The sequence below is a fragment of the Bison bison genome, unplaced genomic scaffold (genome assembly GCF_000754665.1).
Source record: "Bison bison bison isolate TAMUID 2011002044 unplaced genomic scaffold, Bison_UMD1.0 scf7180017864180, whole genome shotgun sequence".
Classification (NCBI taxonomy): Eukaryota; Metazoa; Chordata; class Mammalia; order Artiodactyla; family Bovidae; genus Bison; species Bison bison.
Genome location: NW_011494752.1, coordinates 70,363 through 86,153, shown reverse-complemented (window position 1 = coordinate 86,153; position 15,791 = coordinate 70,363). Strand labels below are relative to the sequence as shown.

Below are 15,791 nucleotides of genomic sequence, written 5' to 3'. Positions count from 1 at the left end.
AAAGGTGTGAGAGGCCATGGAAATGGCCTCTGGATCTTTACTGGGACAGCTAAATAGCAAGAAGAAAGCAAGATTCAGAGGAAGGAAGGGGCTGGCCAGCTGGCAGCCTTGGGCTCAGAGGATATTCCTCCAAAGGGAAGGTTTCCTCCAGTTCCAGTTAGTCCTTTTTTTCCAGTAATTTTTTTTCTTAATTTATTTTTAATTGAAGGATAATTGCTTTACAATATTGTGTTGGTTTCTGCCATACATCAACATGAATCAGTCATAGGTATACATTTGTCACCTCCCTCTTGAATCTCCCTCTCATCTCATTATTCTTAAATCAGAAGTTTTTCAGGAATTTTTAGGTTATAGTAACATTCCAAGCTGATGAAAATTATGAAATATCTTCCCAGAAAATTGCACAGGCCCATAGTTTTTAATATAATTGAACTTAAAATTCAATATAATTTTAGGAAATTAAAGAAAACCATTCAGGAGTCCTAAGTTACAAAGTTTTGAATTTAAAAATTTCTTACAGTATACTTAAGAAATTGATTTTTCCCCCTCCTGAGGATGGAGGGGGAGGCAGGGGTTTTGAGGTAGGAGCAAAGAATACTTTGCATCATACAACCTTTTACGCTAGTAGACTCATTACCATGGACATAGCTTTCCAATTAAAATAGAAAAAAAACTTAAAAACAATTGGCATTCAGGGCAAGTCTCAATCATAGTTTAACATCAGGGAAAGGAGAAAACCCTTGTTCTACAAAATTACCTACCAAACTTTTCTGAAATTCTTCTATCCAAGAAACATATCCATGGACTTCCCTGGTGGTCCAGCGGATAAGAATTCGCCTATCAACGCAGGAGACACCAGTTCAATCCCTGGTCCAGGAAGATTCCACATGTCACAGCGCAACTAAGCCTGCACGCCACAATTACTGAGCCTGCGCATCCTACAGCCCATGCTCCAAAACAAGAAAAGCCACCGCAATGAGAAGCCTGCACATGGTAACTAGAGAGGAACCCCATTCACTGCAATAGAGAAAGCCCAAAGTGTGGCAACAAAGACCCAGTGCAGCCAAAACAAATAAATAACTACAAGGAAAAAAAAAACAAACCCCAACTGGCTTAAAAAAAAGGAAATCCATTCCAAAGGAGAAGATCCTTAAAAATATAACTTGAATCACTGGTATGAATGAATTTCAGCCTAAATATAAACCTATATCAGATTCTCTATTTTCATGAGGATTATGAAGCAGGCAAACACTGAACCTTAGAGGTCAGAGAGCAGAAGGACATCCAGAAATGAACAGAAAGGAGAAAACTGGGACAGTTGAAACACAATTTGCTAATTTCACAATTGCCTGCAATCTGCTTCCACCCTTGGACACAAAAAACAAACAGCTCTTCAAAGTAATTTCATATCCCACTAGATAAATGTGCCAATATTGTACCTCAAACTATGGCTACAAGCAACTTACAATTCTTTTCCACATAATTGAAGAAGCTAAAGCTTCAGTAGTTGTTTTCTGTATTATGAAGAATAAGTACAAAAGCTAAGGATGGAGCCACATAAAACATTCAAACTTACTTGCAAAATATGTGGTCACACTTTGTAGAGACAGGCTCTTTGATCAACTCCAGACTAGAAAGGTGGGAGGGGGGAGAAAATAAACAAAGGTCAGTAATTCATTTAAAAATAAGTGTATTCTGGGGTCCATTAACCCTGGTGATCCAGTGGTTAAGATTCTGCGCTCCCAATGCAGGGGACTTGGGTTCGATTCCTGGTCAGGAACTAGGTAAGATCCCACAAGCTGTGCAGCGCAGCCAAAAAACAGATAAGGATTTTTTAGTATAAACATGAAGCTATTATTACCCCTAAAAAATAATTTCCTTAACATCATCTAATATATAACTAATGTTCCAATTTCCTTCACTGTCTCATAAAAATTTAATCATTACATCCATTTAAGTCAGGATCCAAACAAGATACACATCCTGCATTTGGTGGATATGTCTCAAGTTTCTTTTCATCTACAGACTTCTCTTTTCCTTCCTTGTCATTTATTTTAAAAACTAGGTCATTTGACCTGTAGAATTTCCCAGATTCTGGATTTTGCTGATTATAACACTATAATATGGTTTAACTTGTCCCTCTAATCTCTACTTCCTGTAAACGAGGCTTGATCAAAACCAGGTTCAATTTTTGGCGAGAACACTTTACAGATGGTTCTGTGTACTTCTATTACATCACTGTAGGAGGTACATGATGTTTGGTTTGTGATTACTTTGTAAGAACACTGTAAAAAACCCTCACTGAAGAAAATTCAGAAAACAATACACTTAGAAAAATAAAGTCTCCAGAAAAGAAAATATATCATCCAAATTGCCATCCCTGCCCATCTAACCACAAAATTTCAAGGCACTCCTGAGATTAATTCATTTAACAATTTATTAAGTATTTATTGTGCTTCTCCTATGTGCAAGTACTGCTCCCAGAGATAGAAATACAGCAGCAAACAAAATAAAGACTGCCCTCATAGAACTTACATTCTAGCTGTGGTAGATAGTTGGTTGAGAAACAAAGATGTATGGGAATAGTGCTAAAAAGAAAAATAAACCAGGATAAGAGGAAAGGGGGTACAGTGTGTTGGGGAGAGGGGTGTATACACAAGGTAGTCAAAAAAGGTCTCATGAAAGGGTGACACTGGTGGACAGCTGAGCAATGTGAGGAAACCAGTTGTGCAAGGGTTGGAAGAACATTTCAGCAGGGGAGCAGAGAAGACAGTCTCTGAGCAGGACCATGCCCAGGGTTTTTGAAGGACAGCGAGTAGGCCAGGGGCCAGGATAGAATGATTAAGGTGGAGATACTAGTGGAAGAGGTCAGAGATGTAGCTGGGGGCCTGAGTAGGGAGGGACCTACAGGCTGTTTTAAGTCTCTGGTGTTTATTCTGAATGAGTGCTTCAGAAACTGATTTTTGGTAAAGTCCAAGCAAAGCATCAAAGAACAAACAGGTAACCTGTGTATGTGATAGGAATGTGGCTCGTTAAATATTTAACATTTTAGAAAGGGATGACAAGAAAAGTTGGGGGACAATAGTCTCTTGTGAAGGTTCGGTAACATAACTCTTGCAATCATGGGGTTTCCGACGCAGCATAGGGCAATGAAAACAAAAATACCAGAGTAAGTCAGAAGACTGGGTTTCTACTGCAATTCTCTTTGTTAGCAGAGTGATCTCAGGCCAACCACTCTACCTGAAGCTCAGTTTCCTTCTCGGTCACCCACTCTACCAATGTCTTAAGGCTATTGTGAGAACAAAAGTAAATGCTACTTGTGAAAATGTTTACAACCTGAGATGATTTGTACCAATGTTAGTATTATTATTGGCACTGAATGTGATTTTAAGAAGAAAAACAACTGGACAAAGAGAATTCTGATTTGTTACCAAATCATTATTCCTCAGATAGGCTAGATAGCAAAAGAAATTCTCAGTAAAAGAGAAATTGGATTTAGCTATGATACCAGATGGCTTTCATTCTCACCACTGACTCAATATTGAAATAATTATATTTCAGTATGGTAATTAAAAACTAAGCTATACAAACATACTGTAAACACAAACTTTGAACAGATGAAAATTCCAATATGTAAAAAGGTAATGACTGATGAAGGAAAAGCCTGGAGAATGGGAATGAAAGAAAAAAAAATGTAAATGTTTTCTTCTAGATCATGATCAGAGTAAATGTTTACTATAAAAGTGATTTGAATTTTTTAAACATTCTTCAAACCTGGAAATATTTTAGGCCTACTTCTACATTTTGAATGTAAATTACTAATTACATTTTAAGCTTCCAACATGGTAAATAATTGGAAAAAGCAGCTAGGTTAGGTTCGAAATACAACCATACCAACCACTAGGATACACACTTTAACAAACTCTTCCGAAAGTCAAAGAATTTATATATTCATGTAAAAAGTTAGAAAAAAATACCAATTATCAGAAATAAATGCCAATAGTGACTCAGGCCAGCAGAAGGAATTTCAGCTTGAGACCTCAAAGATGGAAACCTACCCTACAGCTAACATAAGTAATACTGTTTCCAGTCACAATCAGGAATCATTTATTAAAACATAACTGAAAATTGTAGTTCTGGGCAATGTTTAAAAAAAAAATGAACTAAATATGATTCCCAGCCTACACGTAAATGAGTTTAAGGTTTAACAACAACCAAGAATAGTTTTAGTTTAAAAACCCATGTCTATGTCTAATAGAAAACAGATTGAAAAAATAAAAAAAGAGCTGGAAAATACACAACAATTGACTGATAATAATATTTAACATTAACTTTCATTCTCACGTCTTTAATTTTTACTTTATCTGAGATTTTTAATTGATGGATTAATTTGCCAGAATGAGAAAGAATATAATATTATGACTGAGTCTCATGGAAATTGTAAAGTAAATGGACCCAAATACCATATTATTAAGGACTTTTTGATCACTCTCTGTAATTATCACGAGTAAGTTTTATGCTGTTTCAAAAGCAATTTTCCCCCAATTGTCATTTCCTGCTTTCCTGGCTCTGATGGTTCATAAATTTGGCTGTAAAGCTCATTCAGCTTGGGTTCTTGTTTAGCTGAAATGTTGAGGGGCAGGAAAGCGGAAGGTAGGTTACTTATAAATTTTGTTTCTCTCTGAAAATACAACTTGCATTTCTCTCTTTCTTGACTCCAAATACGAAAAACAACTTTCATGAAGAACAAAGGAAAGGTGCAACTTTCCAGATTATTTTTTGAATAATACTCACCACTATCACCATATTAAAAAACTCAACTATATCAAAGAACGAATTTAGTTTATTAACACCTTCAACAAATGTTGACTGAGTGGCTATTATGTCCCAGATGCTGTTCTAACTACTGATGATACAAAGTAAATAAAACAAAAAACCTCTGCCCAGAGTTTATATTCTGTAGGGGCTGAGAAAAAGGATAAATTATACAGAATGTCAGGTAGTAATGAGTTATGAAAAAATTAAGCATTATGGAGGAAAAGGGGATAGAGTATGTTGAGGGTGGGAGTGTTTCAATTTCAAATTAACACTGTCTGCCTCTTTGAAAGATGGTATTTCCATCAAGATTTGTGAGCCATGCAATTACTAGAGGAAGAACGTTGTAGGCAGAGGGAGCAGCAAGCAAAAAAGCTCAGACACAGGAGAATGTCTGAAGATCAGTGAAGAGGACAGAATGACCAGAGAATAAGAGGAGAGAGGGTAATCAATAAACTTTCAAATTTCCTTTCTGGCTTTTCACCAAGAAATTCTGAGATATGGTTTTTATTTTATAGATTTATTTTAATTTATTTAATAGATACCATTGAGACCATTTAGCCTGGGGTTCATAACCTTTGTTGTACCATAGACTCCTTTCGGCAGCTGATAAAGCTCATGAATCCCCTTCTCACAGTAATGTCTTTAAATACATAAAATACAAGATATAAAATTTCATTAAGAAACTATATAGGAATATAGCTGTATCTATAGGCCTCCAAGGGTCGTGGAGGGTCAGTAAGTTAAGAGCTCCTAAATCTTCACAAAATAACTTTCTGAGGTTGAAAAAAATATTCCATATCTTGACTGGGTTACAAAGACACATACACTTATCTAAAGTCAAAGACTTGTACACTTATGTTTTCTGCATTTCACTGTATGTAAATTATAAGCCTTTAGAATTCTGGTCCCCTCCTTATATTGTAGATGAAGAAAAACAAAGGTTCACTCATAATGTCTAAGAGTGGGGAGGGGCACAATAGGATTGGGGGGTGAGAGGTGTAAGATAGGCTACAAGGATGTAGTACATTGGGATGGACAAAAAGTTTGTTCATGTTTTTCCACATCATCCTACAGGAAAACTGAATGAAGTTTTTGGCCAAACCAACACAACATAGGGAATATAGCCAATCTTTTATAATAACTGTAAATGGAGAGCAATCTTTAAAAATTGTACAAAAAATAAAAATTGTTAAATAAATGAAGGGGTATAAAAGTCAAAGAAACTGGCTAAAGGTTTTGAGGACTTGCAGTATTCTCATTTAAATATACAGGGCTAATTTCAGCCAAAGGTTCTCCCAGGACATACCCACTCACTGACATCAAGCATTTGTGATTTTATATTCCCATTATCAATTATGTCCATTCCAAGTGATCAAGCTGATTACAGAGCTGGATGAAAACTCCAAATATCACTTAAGCTAAACCAGATCCCTGGTTCTACATTGGTAGAACCAATCAAGACACTTTGTGGACATTCAAGACAGGGAGCTGTGTGTGCTGAGGTGACAGAAAGGGAAAGGGAGAGCCCAAGTGGAAAAAACGGAGAAATTTTCTATATTCTTAAAGGTCTTCAGCTAAGAAAAGCAGCAACTTTAATAGCTTAATCTTAACAAACGTTAACAATTTTTCTCCTTACCATCTTAAGGTCAATTCCATTCATTTGCATAGGATATATTGGATATTCAAGAAGAATCTCAAATTAATAAATTTTCAACTTACCATATTGGACACTCTAAGATTTTCTGCATAGCATTGAGGACATTTTGTACTTCTTCAACATGATCCGCAGATAAATCCATTTCTTCGTGTTCCAATGAACTAAATAAATCACTTTAAAATGGTTATATAAACAACAGTTTAGTTTCATTAAGTGTTATTTAAGATTGGAATGCTTTATAATCAGACCATAGAACTAATGACCAAAGCCTTATTTTTTAAAAAATTCTAAACGTTTTGTGTAATTAAGACCATTTCAATTCTGTTTGTGCATATCTAGCCTCCAACCATTTCCTTTTGATTTTTTTTCGTTCTCCAAGAAAGGGAAAGCCACAGTGGGGTGACTGACTGGGTGAGTGATGTACCCTCCTATTTCTCCAATCATCACAGTTGTTTTCTTTCTCGTCCTTAAAATAAAAATCAACACCAACCAACGCTCCTAGCCCTGTCCTTCCCCAGATTTTCCCACTGGCCTACACTCAGGATTCTCCTCAGAAACATCGGTACCAGCAGCATCTGGGCCTATGGAGGCTCCTCCCTCTACTTCCTTCTGGCCCCTTCACAGAAACTCACAAGAATCATGTTCTCAAGGGCTCTGCCTCGCACAAAGGCCTTTCTCTTCCTCTTCCCAGATACAGTCCTGCCCCCGTTTTCCCTCAGGGTCCCTTTCTCAAATATACCAGCTCGTCTTTTTATACCACGTCGTCCCCCTCAGGACCCATCAGGATTCCCCCTAGGACACACCCTGCCCCCGCCCTTATCATCTGCACCTCCCCCTAGATCCCGTGACCCACAAATAGACCCTTTCCCCACGACTTCCCCAGATTCAACATCTTAGGCTTCTCAGGTTCCACCTTCCGCCAGCCCCCCGCCCGATAACATCCGTCTTGCTCGCCTTCAGGAGTCACCTCTCCCCGGCTCTCCCCACACCTATTTACTGCCCCAGAGCACCCCACGGGCCGCTCTCCCTTCCCCACCGTTCTCTCACCTTTTACCCAGAACAAGAGGTCCGGGCTTCCTAGGCCCAGAGGCCCAGTTCTCTGAAAGAGCCCCCGGACAGTCCTGGGTCCCGAGAGCTCAAACCGCGCAGTCTCAGTTTCAACTAATCCGTAATTCCCGCGCTTTACTGTTGCCACGGAAACCGGCGGCTGCCGCTAGCGAGAGCCTCTCAGAACGCAAGAACCGGACACGTAACTGAAGGGCGGAGCAGAAAGTGCTGAGTCTCTCGGGGGCTCCCGATTGGTTATCCATTCTTTCCCTATTTACGTAATTAGAAAGAGACGGAAGAGACCAAGTTCTCCCGGAGTTTTCTAATAGGCGCCCTCCCTCTCACTTCTACGCTTCCAGTTGAGGGTTATTACGTCACAGTAATTGCTGTACTAAGGTCGAGATCGCTCCCTGGACCCCGAATATGAGCGCATGATAGTGCCGAAAGCAGTCGCAGGAGAGGCCCAGCTCCCTCACCCTTTCCGCCGCAATGGGAGTTTCAAGTTTAGGTAAATAGGGTTGTGAGGGGAAAACTACGATTTCCAGCATGCATTGCGGATCAAAAGGCCTTGGCCACAGTGTTCCTTGGAAACTGTAGTCTTATGGAGAGGAACTTCCGATACGGGAGGCAGACACGAGTCTAACAACTCAGTTGATAAATTGAAGAGCTTCGCGCTTTTATGCATGTCAACAGATATGGATTGGAGTGTTATGTTTTCGTATATCGAGTAAAGAACCTACAAGTCCTAGTAAGACTACAGTCCCCATCCAGCCCCGCGAATCTCCAGCAAGTCGTTCTCTAAGGTCGGTGACCTAAAGAAATGCAACGGGCGCGTTTTTTACCTGGGAAGGGGAAATCATCCGGGGCCCCGGCCCACGGCTGCGCACTCCCAGTTCCGCCCCGTGCCCCGTGTTTGTTATTGTTGTGAGGGTCAAGCTCCTCTTGCCCCGCCCCCGCAAACTTATCTTCGACCAATCAGTGGGGCTGTAGTTTTGAGGGACACTTGGTAAGAACCAATCATCTTGTCGAAAACTCAGATAACCTGGGGACTGGGCCCTGTCTCTGTCCGCCATGTTAGATTCACTCCGCAGGGGATAGCAGGAGAGCTGGCAGCCTAAGGTTCTTGCATTGGCCTTCGGCAGGCGCCCCCCGGGGGCGGAAAGCTGGTAAGGAAACAACTGCGGTTACCTAGGGGTGGTGTCACGTCTCACTGAGAGGACTTGGGGAAGTTCACGGGAGGAAGCCTCCAAAGGAGAGGGGCGATTTCTTCCGTGACTTGGACAACCGATCTTTCAGTGGCCGGATGGGAGAGCCGTTCGTGTTCTGAGGGGCCGAGGGGGCGGATACCACAGGAGGGACGGAGGGTCCGTGGTTCAGAACTCCTAGCTTCTGGTGAAGGACGCCGAAACTCCCCAGGACAAAAAAGGCCTGGGCAAAGGAAACGAGAGAGTCCTCGGGGTGGTGACACTGTCTTCGGGACAAGGAGTGCTAGGAAACGATAACTGGAAGACTAGGATGAAGTCTGCAAGAGAAAAAAAAGATGACATTGCCCATACAGCTTCCTCACTCCCCCTCATCCCACTTTTGGGGAACCTCACAAGGAAGTCTCCTTGTTCAGGGACCTCTGGTATTGGAAAGGCACCGTTTTTCCTTTTTATGGAACACACAGCTTTCAGGTCACACATTTTAACTCCAGGATAGGCCTCAGGTGGAGACAGTAATCAAAGCTCAGGTTCCAGGTCAACTTCATTAAAGGGATGTTTGAGATCCTGGAAAAATCCACTTAGAGGAAAAGCTGACTTGTGCCAGGGAAAGCTGAGCCAGAGCATGAATTTAATATAATCCAGTTAATGAAAGGTGAAGGCCCAGGCCCCAGACTTGACTGACTACAGTGACAGAGGACACTAACCACAGCTTTGGTATTTTCACAAGTTGAAGACTAATGCTCTTGCTGAAAGAATTTCACATCCAAGGCAAATAAATAGGCGACTCTTTATGAAGACCAGGCTATAGTCCAGCTAAACTAGAATCTCCCACTTCCTGTTTTCACCTCCCTAGTCAGCCAGCTGGATGAGCTCCAAAGTATCTGAACTTATTTCCAGTTGTGTAATTTGAGAAAGAGGGAAGAAGGTTAGCTTCCTTTTGGATTCTCAAAAGTGTGGAATTGTGTTTCTCAGAAGTTGAAAACTGAGAAATGTGTTTTAGAAGATCCAATTGGCAGAATGAATTAGTCAGTCACCCCGATTTTTTTGCCCAGGATTCTGGGGTGTTGACAAGAGTTTTGTCCAAATTTTAAGGACCCCAAGAATTACATTCTGGGGATGCAGCAGGATTGGTGCCAGAAACTATTTTGATAATGCTCTTGGCTCTAGGTGGAGACAGAGATTGGAAAAAGCTGGGGGATGTTTGTGTTTATATTTACAAAAAAATACCCCCAAATCCCTGATTCTCAGAGTTCAAGGTCCTTTTTAATGACAGTCTCACAGTTGTATTGTTTCACAGGGCAGTTCATTATACTGTGGAAAATAGCACTATGTCACATTCTGAAGGCTGATTTATATAATAATAACTTTCATGTTTAAGTACTGTTTTCGAAGAACCAGCATACACATTTTTACTTAATCCTTATGATAGCATTGTGAGGTTAGCAAAATGGAGATCTCAGGCTTATTTTACAGGTTCAGAAACTGAAGCTCAGAGTTTAAATGACCTGCTCACACTTACATGGCTAGTAATGTGCCAGAGCTGTCTGGAATCCAGCTCTTCTAAATCACTTTGCTCCCTCCCTTCTTCACTGTAAACTCCTGAGACTTAATCTTGGTCCTCTGCAGTGTCTGTGCCTGGAGCAGAATCTGAATCTGTAGATGCTTAGTCAGGATTCATTAATGAATATGTTTAAAAAAAAATATGAAACATGAAAAGGCTGTTCTTTTACATTACAACTTACGTTTAGATTTAAACTTTTTTATAAAGTCATAAAAAACAGTCTAACAATTTGTACGTAAAATTCTTTGAGAGGTAAAACCCTTAATTATTTTATGGATAAAATGATGGCTGTCAAATAATCCAGTAGAAGGACTTCCCTGGCAGTCCAGTGGTTAAGACTCCACGCTCCCAATGCAGGGGACAAGATTTGATCCCTGGTTGGGGAACTGAGATCCTGCATGTGGCATGATGTGGCCAAGAAATAAAAACAATAATAATAAAATAATCCGGTAGGAAAAGGGCATTGCTATAACAAGATTAGTTCTGAGTTGCTGGTAATTATGAAGACAGTTGATGGGTCTTTCAGGGGTCATTGTATATTTATCTCTTTTCTTTTGTAAAGGTTTAAATTTTCCCATAATAGTTAGATTTTAAACATTAGTTGACTATAGTCAATCCATATTGGGGGAATGGAAGAGTATAGATGAAATGAGGGTAACTTTGAGTTGATCATTATAGTTAGATCATCACTATTCTCCACTTTTGTGTATATTTGAAAGTCTCCATCAAAGAAAAAAGTAGACTGCCCCTCCCCCCAAAAAAAGAACTTGAATAAAGGATGTTGAGTGCTACACCTGTGTAGTTTCTTGGCTAGTGTTTCAGCCTCTAAATTGTTAAAATAGATCTAATAGAGACCCTAGGTTGCTCAGTTTAGGAAAAGGCATCTTTTCCAAGAAAAATGTATTAGAACATCTCTTTCAAGCTTTAGGAATATAAATTCCCCAAGGGTAGAGTCCTACCCTTACTCATCCTGGTATCCTACTGGTAGATATGTAACAGCAGGTATGTGTTTAATTAAGCAGTCATCATAAAGTTCATAAAATCCAAAGGATTTTACAAATGTTAGATGATTTCTATGAATGTGACCAAAATTTACATTTTCTTTGCAAACATATGGCAATGAGATTTGTTTTAAACCACTTATTAGACTGTAAATAGCAGAAGAGCAGGGACATTATCTTCTCATCCACTGCTGTGTCCTCCTAGCCTAGCCCATATTAGGTCCTCACAGATACTAGCTGACTGAATGTTTATGCATTTACAGAACCTGTCTAATGTGTTTTCTCTCCCTCACCCATCCTGTCTTTTCTAGCCCCACAACATGGAACCACAGGTTACACTAAATGTGACTTTTAAAAATGAAACTCAAAGCTTTCTAGTTTCTGACCCAGAAAATACAACTTGGGCTGATGTGGAAGCTATGGTAAGTGTTATTTTGTTTTGTTTCTTCATCCTTTAAGCAGGAATATTTTCCCCTAAAGTAGTTATTTTTAGCCATGCTTCTTAGCTGTAAAGTCTGTCATACTTACCATTTCTGAACCTTTTGGAAAATAATTTTTGTCAAGGGTTCGGTGTTCATATAGATGTACCTGATAGAGGAAACAAATTCATCTTGAAGAGTTTAGAAAGGAAAGGTAAAACTATTTTTTTAAGTGAAATAGGACTTAGAAATTCTTTCCTTGTAGATACAGCCTAAGGAATGAATTGGTGTGGGCCCCACCCTAACCAGGCCTCAGGTTAACATTCTCTTGATTGAGAGCAGATAGGTTACTGTGGGTTTTGAACCACCAAAGATACAATTTGTGTTTCTCAAGATCTGATCAGTTGCTTTTATTGGTAGGTCAAGAGGATGAGTGTCTCAGAGTTGAGCAGGAAAACTGCCACAGATGTTCACACAGCAGCTCATTCTGTTCCTTTTGTTGTTACTGGTAGTGCCTTTCCTCCTCTACGTTTGCCCTTTGTTCTGTTTTTGTTTGATTTGCGATAGTAAATGTTTTACTTCCTGTGTAACTGTGTTTGTCTAATGAAACGCTTTGGTTAAAAACCTACTTTTACCAGGTTATGTGTTATGGTAAGACATGGTGGAGAGACCTCAAAAGATGATCTGATCTAGTCCTCTGTCTTCCGGGAAAGATTTCTTTATATTTACTTATACTGCCTGGACAGATGATTATCCAGAAAGTTGGAGCTTGTTTGTCAAATGATCTGAAAATCAAAAACAGCTATCTTTTTTTCCTAATAGTTAAATGGGCTGACAGCTTGCCTTTTTTCTTTACGGTAAATTTTAAATTATAAAAGTATAATATGTGCCTGTTATAAGAAATGAAACAATCCAGATATATATAATGAAAAGATTAATATCCCTCCACTCCCCTCACCCTTCACCCACTATTTCAACCTCTTTAGGAGTAATCAGTGTTAACAGCCCTGTATGTACTCTTGGTTGCGGCATGTGGGATCTAGTTCCCTGACCAGGGATCGAATCCAGGTCCCCTACATTGGGAGCGTGGAATCTTAGCCACTGGACCACCAGGGCAGTCCCTGTCCATCCTTTATATTATGATTTCTAGGGTTCTATTGCAACCTGCCTTTTTGATAACTTGATCATATAGTGTGAACATTTTATTTGCAGGTAAAAGTTTCGTTTGATCTGAACACTGTTCAAATAAAATATCTGGATGAGGAAAATGAAGAGGTAAAGTATATTATAGTACCCATGACCAGGTATCCAGAATGAGGATCTTATTTCTCAAGAGGGATATGGTGTTCAAAAATATCAGAGTACTGTTTATCTCATTTGTGTAAGCATTTAAATATATTTGATAATTGCATGTTCTAAGCCAACTTGTGGCATCTGAAATGGAGTTGAGAAATAGGAAAGCAACATTGAAGAAGAAAATCTGAGAGATAACTTTTAAAACTACATAGTGATCTTATGTTCAACTATATCACAAGCTGCTATTTAGTCTATAATAATAAAAAATAATGGCAAACCCTCATTGAGTGCTTATAACGTGTCACACTAACAACAATACTATATGTGTATACACTATTATCATCATTTCTGTTCTACTCATGAGGAAACTGAGGCACAGTTTCAGTAACCTCGCCTAAAAGAGCAAAAACTTGGAAGTAGTAGAGTTAGGGTACCATTCATACCCTCTGATACACATACTTCATACTTTCTGGCTCCAAAGCCCAGGCTCCTAGCCACTATACCATGCTGCTTCTCAGTGGACCTAAAATAAAGGTAGATGTAATAGTTAAGCAATAAAATTAATTATTCACAGTTAGTTCAGGTACTGGAAAAGTGGAACCGCTAACCTAGATTTTGCATGTGTCCTGTGAGGCTGGATATGCTGAATTGCTCAGTTGATGAGAGGCTTATAATTCACTGTTGTTTTTTTTACTTACAGGTATCCATCAACAGTCAAGGTGAGTCCCTAAGAAAACCTATTGAGCTTTATTTAAAAATCTTAATCTGATCATGGGCATTAGTCTTTCCATTTACACTCAAATCTTGTTGCAGTAATAGAGTAGAATTTGGGATAAATGCACTCATTTACCCATGGGCATTAGATTCATGGCAAATTTTTATTTTTTAGCAGTTTTTGTGTGTAGGTTGGTACCTTGATTGGACCCAAAGGACCTCTTTAATGAGAGGTTCTCTTATATTTAAGATGCTAATCTTTTGAAAATACACTTCCCAGTTCAACACATTTAACTTGTTATCCTGGTATTGCTTTTTTCCTTGACTTGGTGTATGTGTTAAAGTCCATGTATAAATAAGATGGTTGTTCAGAACATGGGTGCATTTTCCATAGGAACAATGTTATATTTTTAACTGGCTGAAATGATAGTGTTAACATTATCCTTGAACTTTCTTGAGTCCTGAGCTTTGTTAAACCTAGTGTAAGGGAACTAGATTGAGTTTTTGTAATTGGAAGGCTCCGGTAGCAAAGAGAGAAGGATTTAAGTGGGAGAACTAATCTGCAAGTAGCTTCTATTTATGACAGCATGAGAAGGGAGTTTGTCAGCTAAAAGGTAGTAGCTGTTTGTGTATAACAATTGTAAGCTAAAAATTTTTTTTTTGTAAGCTAAGAATTTTTAAAAGTAAGAATTTACTATACTTAATTGAATCTTTTGGGCTGGTTAAAAAAAAAAATCACAGTATGTATTTTTGTCCTTCTAGGAGAATATGAAGAAGCACTTAAGGTAATGATTATTTCATCTTATTTTCAAATAATTCAAAAAATATTTATGGACTAAAACTTGAGCCTGAATTCCGTTAGCCATGGAGAGAAACTAGTGACTGTAAACACAGCAAAACCCATTTTTAGGGAGACTGGGTTGAGTTTGGCATACCACGCAACAAAAGGTACATCCTAACGTAAAGATTCTTTCTGTTGATCATGGCATCTCATATTGCTGATCTCGAAGCCACCATCCTGGCATTTCAGAATTCAAAAAACTCCGGATTGATGCTTTCTGATTCATACTTTTCATCTCCTTCCTTCACTTTGTTCCCTGTAGAATATTACACTATAATGTGGAAGAATTTAAGGTGTAACCATGCAGTTACAACTAGCCTCTTGTTTGTCAGTGATCAATGAGAGCATTCCTCAAGGTCACTTATTTAAGGTGTGCTAAGCTGACGTTTCATTGACTATCCTTTTTGAACTTCTAATCCAGATTAAGTCATTTTCCATATCACTTTTGGTCTAGGGAGAGAAGAAAGGCAAGATTTTTTTTTTAAATCAGGAGCTGGATTTACCCTTCCCAGTTCATGGTCAAAACTGCTGTTCTGGGTGCCACTTGTTTCAAAAATTTAGCCAATTTTTTCTTGTTTTTTTACTGAGAAATCTTTATTTCCCAGCCAGTCTCTTGGTTTTAGATATCCATGTCCTCTCCTGGTTTCTCATAGTTGAAATACCCATCTGTGTTAAGAATTTCTCATGCTTTATAATTTCTCTCTGCCCCAGTTTTCATGCGATCTTCCTGTTTGCTCTTTGCTTTTAAGCTGTTCTCACATGATGTTCCCTAACACCCCTTTACTGTTCTTCAACTCTTCCAGCTTTTCAGTTTCCCAATTCTCAGAAGCTACAGTAGTTTCACTAAAAAAGTCTTTTTAAAACTTCAGAATTCCTCTACCTTTCCCACATTCACTATTTTACCCATTCAGTCAGAAATCTTGGATATCAGGAGTCTAGAGTTTATATAAGCCTGTCTTGCCCTAGGAAGCAAGACTTCTTTTATATGCATAGTTTTTACATAATTACTATATAATACTTAAAATCCCACATTTATATTTTGACACAGTTTCATTATACTTGTTTCTTGAGCAATTTTTTTCACAGACTCTACCAAGTATTTTAGAAAAAGCTTCTTGGTTTCTGGCCTAGAATAGGAGTTGACAAACTACACCTGGTGAGCTGGTTGTGTCTGTCTGTGTGTGTGCGCACGTGCATGTGCGCATCAGTTCAGTCGCTCAGTCGCGTCCAAC

General features: G+C 39.0%; 2 protein-coding genes across 8 annotated transcripts in view; one reads left to right on the top strand and one right to left on the bottom strand.

Moving 5' to 3' along the window:
• Positions 1-8,498, bottom strand: part of BRCA1 (breast cancer 1, early onset) — a 71,937-nt gene extending 63,439 nt beyond the window's left edge. For 3 of the 6 annotated variants that reach the window (XM_010842466.1, XM_010842471.1, XM_010842469.1), the window contains exons 1-4: positions 8,365-8,498; positions 7,523-7,792; positions 6,538-6,648; positions 1,577-1,630 (exon numbers count right to left, since the gene is read on the bottom strand). In XM_010842466.1, the coding sequence (XP_010840768.1) occupies positions 1,577-1,630; positions 6,538-6,617 (134 nt within the window). In that variant the 5' untranslated portion in view covers positions 6,618-6,648; positions 7,523-7,792; positions 8,365-8,498. Of the gene's footprint in view, positions 1-761; positions 916-1,576; positions 1,631-6,537; positions 6,649-7,522; positions 7,793-8,364 lie in introns of those variants that run through there. The other 3 variants (XM_010842467.1, XM_010842468.1, XM_010842470.1) reach the window with 3 other exon arrangements.
• Positions 8,499-8,581: 83 nt separating this feature from the next.
• Positions 8,582-15,791, top strand: part of NBR1 (neighbor of BRCA1 gene 1) — a 28,721-nt gene continuing 21,511 nt past the window's right edge. For both annotated transcript variants that reach the window (XM_010842473.1, XM_010842472.1), the window contains exons 1-5: positions 8,582-8,688; positions 11,601-11,711; positions 12,921-12,983; positions 13,705-13,723; positions 14,481-14,503. In XM_010842473.1, coding sequence (XP_010840775.1) covers positions 11,610-11,711; positions 12,921-12,983; positions 13,705-13,723; positions 14,481-14,503 — 207 coding nt within the window. In that variant the 5' untranslated portion in view covers positions 8,582-8,688; positions 11,601-11,609. The remainder of the gene's footprint in view (positions 8,689-11,600; positions 11,712-12,920; positions 12,984-13,704; positions 13,724-14,480; positions 14,504-15,791) is intronic.